General features: G+C 53.6%; 1 protein-coding gene across 2 annotated transcripts; it reads right to left on the reverse strand.

Annotated features, from left to right (window-relative positions):
• Window positions 1–80: 80 nt before the first annotated feature.
• On the reverse strand, window positions 81–5,009 carry CYREN (cell cycle regulator of NHEJ). 2 transcript variants are annotated; one of them, XM_061165859.1, is made up of 4 exons: window positions 4,862–5,009; window positions 3,242–3,501; window positions 2,000–2,075; window positions 81–830 (listed from the first exon to the last, which is right to left on the reverse strand). In XM_061165859.1, the coding sequence occupies exons 2-4, from the start codon at window positions 3,370–3,372 to the stop codon at window positions 579–581; spliced, it is 459 nt and encodes a 152-aa protein (XP_061021842.1). In that variant the 5' UTR covers window positions 3,373–3,501; window positions 4,862–5,009; the 3' UTR covers window positions 81–578. The 2 variants fall into 2 exon arrangements, with proteins under 2 accessions (XP_061021842.1, XP_061021843.1); XM_061165860.1 differs by lacking the exon at window positions 4,862–5,009 and adding an exon at window positions 4,350–4,630.
• Between the last annotated feature and the right edge of the window lie 4,553 nt (window positions 5,010–9,562).

Below are 9,562 nucleotides of genomic sequence, written 5' to 3' on the forward strand. Positions count from 1 at the left end.
CCCAGGGACCAAGGCCGAGGCCGAGAAAGGTGGCGGCCCAGGGGAGGAGAGCTGGCTGGTGGGTGGGGAGGCCTCCCAATCTGTACATGGGACCACAGGCAGGCTCTCAGCGGGCAGCCCAGCCCTGGGGGAAGGTGTCTAGTTCAGGGTTGGACCCACAAGGGCTCAGTGACTGACTGACATGTGACGGAAGAGATTTTAAAAATAGGCTTCTTCCTTGGGTGGCCAAACCGTAGGAATTTCAGTGTACTTAGTAGCCAAACTTGTTTTTCCTTGAAAATTATTAAGTTGACTCTCCAGTTCCAGTAAGTTTGACCCCCATGATCTCATTTCCCTGGAACCACGTACCTGAGTAAGACAATGTTGAGCTCCCAGGCCCCTGAGCAGGAGAGCAGAGAGCAGGAATTCTGGGAGGAGCTCATTTTGATTGCTCACCTCCCGCAGTGAACCCACCCAGCCCAGGGAGGCTCGACGCTGGGGGCAGAAGCTGTCACAGTCTGACAGGCGGCGCCCAGGCCAAGAGGGGAAACCCAGCTTCCTTCAGCCACTCTGAGCAGAAAGTCCTGGAATTTTGTCCCTTAGCTGAAAAAGATCTCCCTGACGTATTTTAGCTCGTCCTGGTCTTCCTCAAGGCTTCTGCTGCAGGCCGCGTCAGAGCCCGCGGGCCCTGGGGCAGGCCCGTCAGCCCCACAGTCCTCTTCCTCACGGTCCTCGCTTCGGCTCCAGGAGGGACTTGGGGATGGTGGCGCTGGGCTGGCCGGGGAGCGCTCTGGCTTATCAGCGCCTGCCAGAGGTGGCGGCTCCAATGGCTTTTCCTGTTTTCTGTCCTCCTAAGCAGAAGAAACGGCAGGCAAAACAGATGGGTTTTACTTCCCTAACGTGCACGGACACAGAACGTACCCAGTAGCATCTGTAAAGCCAGCGCTGGGGGGCCGGGCTCCCCACCCCTCACCCGACTCCGCCCCTCCCCACCCTCCTTCTCAGGCGCTGCAGAAATGGGGACCAGCAGGGCGAGCCGGGTAGGGGCCTGAGGAACAGCGGCGCAGGGAAGACAGGTGGACCCAACGGACATGGAAGGGCAGGCTGGCAGAATGAAAGGAGCACAGGATGCTAACCCTGAGTGTGGGCCTCACTCACTGGGACTAGCAACAGTATCGACCGGCAGGTTACTGCAAGCATTAAATGAGACAGGAATATATAAAAGGCCCCGAGCAACTCTCAGGGACTACACCACTCGAAGGTGGGACAACTGTTAGCCACTCTGGAAGCCAGGGCTTTAGGGGCGAGGTGCTAAGGGCGGCGCTCAGAAGTCACCTTGCCCGATGGAGACTCTCAGAGAACAAGCAGTCCACGACTCCTGTCCCCTCCACCCGCCACCAGCAGAGAGTCACCCAGACAGCGAGGGCCACCCTCCCTCACACGGCCACGGCCTCCCAGGTCTCCAGCCCCAAGGGCCTGGCGGGTGCACCCCTCCCCTGGAGCGGGCTGCAGGTGAGCGGGCTCCCAGCTGCCAACAGGCAGGGCGCCTCTTTTATCAGCACGAACCAGGGCCTGGTCTGGTTTCTGCCCGCCAGGAGTCTCTGGTCATCAGAAAAGACACAGCTGGTCTTCCCTAGTGGGTGAGTGGTGAGAAGTCCGCCTGCCAATGCAGGAGACATGGGTTCAATCCCTGGTCCGGAAGACCCCACAAGCCTCGGGGCAACTCAGCCCATGTGCCACGACTACTGAAGCCTGTGTGACCCAGGGCCCACACGCTACAGTCACTGGGCCCAGGACCCACAACTACTGAACCTGTGCTCTGCCAACTACAGAAGCCCATGCGCCCTACAGCCCGTGCTCCACAGCAGGAGAAACCACCGCAATGAGAAGCTTTCTCACTGCAACCAGAGAGGAGCCCCCAATCCCCGTGACCAGAGAAAAAGACCGAGCAGCAGCGGGGACCGAGCACGGCCAAAATACATATGTAAACAAAAAGAATAGAAGACACAGTTGACTTTACCTCAATGAGGATCCCCAGGGCAACGTCGACGATTTCGGCCTCATTCATGCAGTACACGGTCCTCGCCGCAGGAAATCTGAGAGAAAAGCATGAAGTTAGAGACAGGCACAAATCACCAGGAGGAAAGAATAAGACCCAGAGTCGCATCTCGGGGCCTGTCTGCCAGGGCTGAGAGCAGCAGCCTCTCCGGGCACTGCCGTGGCTTCTGCATCCTTGGAACCAGTGACTGGCACAGGGGCTTCCTGGGGCAAGCGTGGGGGCTTCCCACCGTCCATCAACTCTGCTAAGAAATAGGGTGAGATGGCCGGCTCCTGAGAGAGACACAAACGTGCGCGCACAAGAAGGTCAAACAGACCAAGACATGTCTGGATGCCACCCCTCACCCCCATGCGTGCATACAATAAAGGAGGGCTTTCCCTGGTGGCTCAGTGGTAAAGAAACCCCTCACAGTGCAGGAGACCTGGGTTCAATCCCTGGGTCGGGAAGATTCCCCTGGAGGAAGGCATGGTAACCCACTCCAATATTCTCGCCTGGAGAATCCCCATGGACAGAGGGGCCTGGCGGGCTACAGTCCACGGGTTCGCAATGAGTCGGACACAACTGAGCGACTAATACAGCACAGCAAAGATCAGAAAGCAAGGCTGGTCAATGAAGAAAACTTAGAAGGGGGAGAGTCAGAAAGGGACAGTGAGCGCCTGAGACTACGGCCCAGAGAGGACAGGGGTACCCCCTCCCTGGCAGCTTCGAGACCCCCATCAATATCACCATTTAACCAACCTCCCCCCCACCCCCCACAGCCTCTGATTTCCGGCCGGCCCAGCAACCTGCAGCTCGTCTGCCTGTCCCTGAAAATGTATCTGCAGGAAAATGGGATCACCTGGTCCACCTACCCCCTCATTGGATGGTCACAATTTCTGGGGCAAATGAAGATACTGGCAGTTTGGACAACTGGTGTCTGACAGCTTGGCTGATGTGTGTTTAACTCAAGAGCTGGAGCTGCTATCTGGGAGCTGACCCATACGGGCCTGAAGGTGGAGATTCACCAACAGAGGCAGAAGCCAGTGCCAGCCTGCCAGGGCACAGCCACCTGCAGCCTGCTCACCCCTAAGAGTGGATGAGACGTCTGTGGACTGAAACACCCCCCTCACTGTTCCACCAACACTGGACGACTGGGCCCCAGCAACAGTGAGGGTTTCAATCGCTCCCTGTCCTAATCCCCCGGGAGGACAGAAGCTGCCCCACCTGGCTGCAGCCACTGGCACCGTGGCTGGTCTCTTGGGGGTCTTCACCTGCGCCGCCCTCTTTTCAGACACCTGGGCTGTCATCCATGTGGGCAGCACCCTCTTTTTATTCTCAGACTTTAAGGCTTCCATCTCTTTAGTCTCTCATGAAGAAGAACCAGGGTCCAAGCTTAGTGACTTCAGGACAGCAAATCCCACTCTCTCATCACACACCAGGAACTGTAGGTCCGTTTGTCGTCAACAGGAGTCCAGCTTTAATTCCTACAAAGAACAAAGTCCAGTGAATTCTAATATATAAGAATATTCCCAGGCATCAGCCACAGTGACTGGTTAGGGCAGGCCAGAGGTGAGCAGGGCCAAGGAGACTCAGATGGGTCATTCACAGGGCATGAAGAGGCAGGTGTGGAGTGGGCAGGCAATGGGGGTCACGGCGAAGCAGTCCTCCACTCAGGGCCCAGGGCCCCCACCAGCAGTGGGGCCCCAGGCTCCCAGAAGCCTCTGCACTGAGCCCCTCAACACAGGAGGAAGGAAGGTGCCCCTCCTCCTCTCCAGGGGAGATGCTCACTGTCCAGACTACCCTACCCTTAAAACATCTCTCAATGCTCTCTCCCTCCCCTCCTCCCATCACAGATTTCTCCTTCCCTCTATCTGGGAGTGGTTATAAGAAACCCCAAGGCCATTTTGATTCACAGTGAGGGGTCACTGGCCAACACCCACTCCCTTAAATCCAAAGATACTTCTGACCAGTCAGATTTCAGCCAGCAGTGGGGGTCGGGGGTGGGGGTCAGAGATCACTGTGCCTGGATGTGCAGAATCCAGAAGCCAGGGCTTTGGGGGTCAGGGGCCGGTTCTCATCTAACCCACCCCCACTGGATTCCCGCCCTGCCCCTCCTCCTGAAACTCAACCCCGACTCTCTGAGTCAAAGGGTGCAGATCTCTACCCTCCACTGAGCAGTTAACCCTGAAAACAGCTCAGCGCGCGCGTTCTGTGAAAATTCAAGAGGTGGTAATAGTCATTCCCACATCTAAGGCTGTTGTTCAGTCGCTCATTGTGGTCCGACTCCTCGAGACCCCATGGACTACAGCAGCCAGGCTTCCCTGTCCATTACCAACTCTCGGAGTTTGCTCAAACTCATGCCATTGAGTTACTGATGCCATCCAACCATCTCATCCTCTGTGGCCCCTTCTCCCGCCCTCAATCTTCGCCACATCTAACGAGCACCGCTAACCGCCCCGCACAAGCCCAGCTGCGGTGCTCGGTGCATAGACTGATTTGACCATGAGATGGATATTCTGAAGCCCATTTTACAGACGAAGAACTGACATTTAGCAATTCGCACAAAGTCACAAAAAAAGTTTGAAACGGCCGGTCAGGACTCGCACCTGGGCCCTCCAGGCCCTGGCCCTGGGCCCCGCCGGCCGGAGGACGGGTGAGGGCCTGGGGCGGCCCCGCGGGCGCAGCGACCCGCCGGGCGCCCCTAGTTCTCGGCCTTCCCGCTCTCGGGGACCCCGCGCCGCTCCGGGCGCGACGAGAGCGGGGCCAGCCCGCTAGAGGAGGGCGAGGGGGGACGCGCGACCCAGCCGCCCGCGTTCCCGGTACTCCTCAGGCCGGGCTTCGTACCTCTGGGCCCGCGCCCCTTCCCTGGCTTCCGGGGAGGGCCCGGGAGGCGGATCCGGACGGCGGTCCGGAGCGGGGAGCCCAGCCGGCCGAGCCACGGCCCCACGCGCACCGCGGCCCGCCCCGCGCTCCCCTACGTTCCCGCACTTCCGGCTCCCGGTCGCCCGCCGGCGTGGCGGACCCGGCACGCCCCCTGCCGGCGGGCCGCGTGGTCTGCGCCCTCCGCGGTGGGGCAGGACTTGCCCGCTGAGGCGGAGGGGGGACACTCAGGCCTCCGCTGACCCGGGTCCTGACCAAGTCTCTCCTTGGCCAAATTCAGGTGGGATCTGAACTCTTCTCAACGAGGCCCTGCCTTTTGGACTTACGCGTGCGTCTCCACATTGTCCATTTTTACCGAGAATACTGCTAATACTGGATTAGCCAGAGTCCGCCCACCCTCCACACCTGATTCTCATCCACCGCCATGCCATCCCCCCAGGTCATGTCTGATTACCCGGCCGCTCCCAGCAATAATCTTATTAGGTCGATGTAGCCAGAATCCCACTTCACCCTGGTGTTTCCTCTTAGTAATTATCCATCCACTGACCCCCACCCAGCCACTTCCCTTGTACTGGGAGTTGAGTTCAACCTCTCCCCTACAGCAAAACCCTACCTAATACACCCTCTAATAGTTTCCTTACTGTTCTTTAACCAGGGTCGTGAATAATTTTAACAGTATTTTTTTTAACGGTTCCCAGATGTGACTCCATTTGAGGCTTGCTGGCTAAGTTCAGTAGCTCAGTTGTGTCCGACTCTTTATGACCCCATGGGCTGCAGCACACCAGGCCTCCTTGTCCATCACCAACTCCCGGAGTCTACTCAAACTCATGTCCATTGAGTCGGTGATGCTATCCAACAGTCTCATCCTCTGTCGACTCCCTCTCCTCCTGCCTTCAATCTTTCCCAGCATCAGGGTCTTTTCCAATGAGTCAGTTCTTCACATCAGGTGGCCAAAGAATTGGAGTTTCAGCTTCAGCATCAGTCCTTTCAATGAAGATTCAGGACTGATTTCCTTTAGGATTGACTGGTTGGATCTCCTTGCTGTCCAAGGGACTCTCAAGAGTCTTCTCCAGCACCACAATTCAAAAGCATCAATTCAGCACTCAGCTTTCCTTATAGTCCAACTCTCACATCCATACATGACTACTGGAAAGCCATAGCTTGGACTAGACCAACCTTTGTTGGCAAAGTCATATCTCTTCTTTGTAATATGCTGTCTAGGTTTGCCGTAGCTTTTCTTCCAAGGAGAAAATGTCTTTTAATTTCATGGCTGCAGTAACAATCTGCAGTGATTTTGGAGCCCTCAAAAAATAAAGTCTGTCATTGTTTCCATTGTTTCCCCATCTATTTGCCATGAAGTGATGGGACTGGATGCCATGATCTTTCTTTTCTGAATGTTGAGTTTTAAGTCAACCTTTTCACTCTCCTCTTTCACTTTCATCAGGAGGCTCTTTAGTTTTTAGCTTTCTGCCATAAGGGTGGTGTCATCTGCGTATCTGAGGTTATTGATATTTCTCCTGGCAATCTTGATTCCATCTTGTGCTTCATCCAGCCCAGCATTCCGTATGATATACTCTGCAGTTAAGTTAAATAAGCAGGGTGACAGTATACAGCCTTGACGTACTCATTTCCCGATTTAAAACCAGTCTGTTGTTCCACATCCAGTTCCAACTATTGCTTTTTGACCTGCATATAGATTTCCCAGGAGGCAGGTCAGGTGATCTGGTATTCCCATCTCTTTTAAGAATTTTCCACAGTATGTTGTGATCTACACAAAGGCTTTGGCATAATCAATAAAGCAGATGTTTTTCTGGAACTGTCTTGCTTTCTCAATGGTCCAGCAGATGTTGGCAATTTGATCTCTGGTTCCTCTGCCTTTTCTAAATCCAGCTTGAACATCTGGAAGTTCTCGGTTCACGTACTGTTGAAGCCTGGCTTGGGGAATTTTGAGCGTTAATTTGCTAGCGTGTTAGATGAGTGCAGTTGTGTGGTAGTTTGAACATTCTTTGGCATTGCCTTTCTTTGGGATTAGAGTGAAAACTGATCTTTTTCAGTCCTGTGGCTTGCTGGTTGGACTTTGTTAAAGTGGCAATTCCCAGGCCCCTTCTTCCAACCAGAAATTAAGGAGAGGGGGAAGGGGGAGCTTCATTTTGGAAAGCTCTGATGGGGAAGGGCAGAGGCGGAAGAGGAGAAGTCCCAGAGAAACCAAGTTCAAGGCTCCCTGCTGGAGGCACGCACTCCCTGGTAGGGGGAGTGGTGGCAAGGTGAGTCCCTTGGGTGCAGGAAGAGAAATTAAAAACATCGTTTACATGTGTTATCTAGAAAGTAGGAGTTACTAATAATTAATACTCAAATTGGCGACTGAGGTGTTCCCTCTGAGAACAGGGCTGCTCAACAAAGTTGCCCAGGTGTCCTCACTCTGCTTTCAACTTGATGCCGAGTGCTGCAGTTCACATGTGGAGTTAGCATCTTATTTTACACAAAATCATACAGCTTGAAATAGCTTCAAAAAGGCAGGAAAAAAAAGACCCCAAGTGGCAGACATGACTAAAATCACAAACATTTGTGTTTTTGAGGCAAAAGGATGATAAGGACCATCGACCCCCCAAATGTGAAATTATCAAGACAGCCATTTAAAATGTGACTTCAACAAAGCAGGTAATAATAGAATAATTACTTTCCATATACTAGAGGCACAGGATAGGGGAATGTGATCCAGAGCTTCGAAAATCAGAGCCAGATCTCGCTTATAACTGCGTGGTGACTTTGCTTTCTCCAAAGCACTTTCACCTCATAACTAATCCTCAATCCTAGGGAGGTAGGCTTGTCCAGGAATGTTTAAGTCAGTCAAGGATTAAGGAGATAAATCAAGGATTTCAAATCACAAAACCAACCTGCTGGGCACTGGAGTTGTTTAGCTGTGGGTTGAACCTGGGCTCTGCCTCCAGCCTCTCCAGGAGGCAGGACCTGCCTCTCCTCTGGTTCCCAAAGGTTCCAACATCACTGACCTCTAGTGATCTCACTGACCTCTGTTCCCACAAGTTGTGAGCCAAGACAAACCCAAGTCTAATCAGTGGAGATGTATCATTTTGTGAGTAAAGGAATGGGGAACACTTACTACTGTGAGAACCACTTCCTCTACCTTTTTCTCCTTAAAAACCTCTTCCCAAGACCCAGAGGAATCGGGTGGAGAGGGAGGTGGGAGGGGGGATCGGGATGGGGAATACGTGTAAATCTATGGCTGATTCATATCAATGTATGACAAAACCCACTGCAATGTTGTGAAGTAATTAGCCTCCAACTAATAAAAAAAAATAATAATAATAAGATAAAAAAAAAAAAAAAAAAAACCCTCTTCCCATAGCCAGCTGAAAAATGTAGGACGCCCATCTGCATAAAAACCTTTCCGTGTGAAGGCCCGACTAGGGACAAGAAACCCAAGCGGAGGGATTTGAATGGGTGGGAATCAGCTCCGGGAGCCGTCTGAATGCTGAGCGCAGGGGGCCCGAGGTCTCGGAGCAGGAGCAGGCAAGCGCAGACAGGCCCCGAGGATAACGAGGGGAACGCGCCTCACTGTTCTCACGCAGCCCAGCCCAGCGCCAGGGCCACCGCTGCGCCGGGCGTGCGGGGCCGGGCACTGGGGCTGGACTGGCTTGATGGTTTTCATCTGGTTGGCCTTGCCCGCGCCAGGGGAGGGACCTCGCTGCGGTTCCCGGGTAGGTGCCAAGCTGGCGTCGTGAAGGAGAGGTAAATTTAAGTTTTGACATGCTTTATTGGAAGATGAGAAGTCACCTTGGAGGGGGGCGGGAAGGGACAGGGAGGAACCCCAGGAAGAAGGCACGCTGACAGGCACTTAGGATGGGGTGGGGGTCGGAGAGAGACAGGCCAGGAGGGGCAGGGTGGCCCGCAGCACGTATTGTACCTGCTGATTTCAAAAGGTCAGAGGCTACTGTTGTTTTGGTTTTGTGTTTTTAGGCAGCTTCAAAGTGATGTGGAAATCCCCTGCCCCATCCCTCCTGGTGGAGCCTCGGTCACATCAGCTGTGAACAGAGCTCAAAACAAGAGGGAGACGGAGCATAAAGGAAATGAGAAAAGAGACAGCTTTTCAAGTGCTGTTTTTCTACAAACCTTAAAGACATTTTGGCGAGCTGCGGAAACCATATGTATGGAGAAGATGTCCATATGCCCTCAATGGGCATTAAGACAGAAACTTCGAGATGGAGAGAGGGAAAGTTAAATCGTGAATTCTCTCATCCAAATGAAACACATGACCACTCTTTAAATGGCCCACAAAATCCCTGGGGGAGAGAAATAAGGTTGTTGCTTCAGTGCAGAAGCTGGGGACAATTATAGATGGAAAAGTCTTGTGATTATTCATTTGAAGGAAGACTACCAGGTGGAAATGGGTAAAAATGTTTAAGTAACTACTTATCACTAAGTCTCTCATGTTTTCTCATAATCGAGCCTCCCTGCTTTCCTACCAACTCCCAGTAGGTCACAGCCAAAGTTTTAATACCCATCGTTTCATGATTTTCCAAAAGGAGGTAACTTGGAGCACCCCCTCACCAGGCCTGCACCCCAGATCTGGGTTGGAGCCCAGAGAGCCTCTGCAACAACTATTCTGAGCAAAGCCTGGTGACAAGGCTGTCCTGTCAAGGGTAGGAG

Source organism: Dama dama, chromosome 18 (assembly GCF_033118175.1).
Source record: "Dama dama isolate Ldn47 chromosome 18, ASM3311817v1, whole genome shotgun sequence".
NCBI classification, from domain to species: Eukaryota; Metazoa; Chordata; class Mammalia; order Artiodactyla; family Cervidae; genus Dama; species Dama dama.

Bases quoted from the DNA above. Each gene is read 5' to 3' on its own strand.
- CYREN (XM_061165859.1), bottom strand. From the start codon at position 3,372: ATGGAAGCCTTAAAGTCTGAGAATAAAAAGAGGGTGCTGCCCACATGG. The intron at 2,076-3,241 runs GTGGGGCAGCTT...CTTTTCTCTCAG, and splicing joins GTGCCAGTGGCTGCAGCCAG to ATTTCCTGCGGCGAGGACCG. The intron at 831-1,999 runs GTAAAGTCAACT...TCTTCTGCTTAG, and splicing joins CCCTGGGGATCCTCATTGAG to GAGGACAGAAAACAGGAAAA.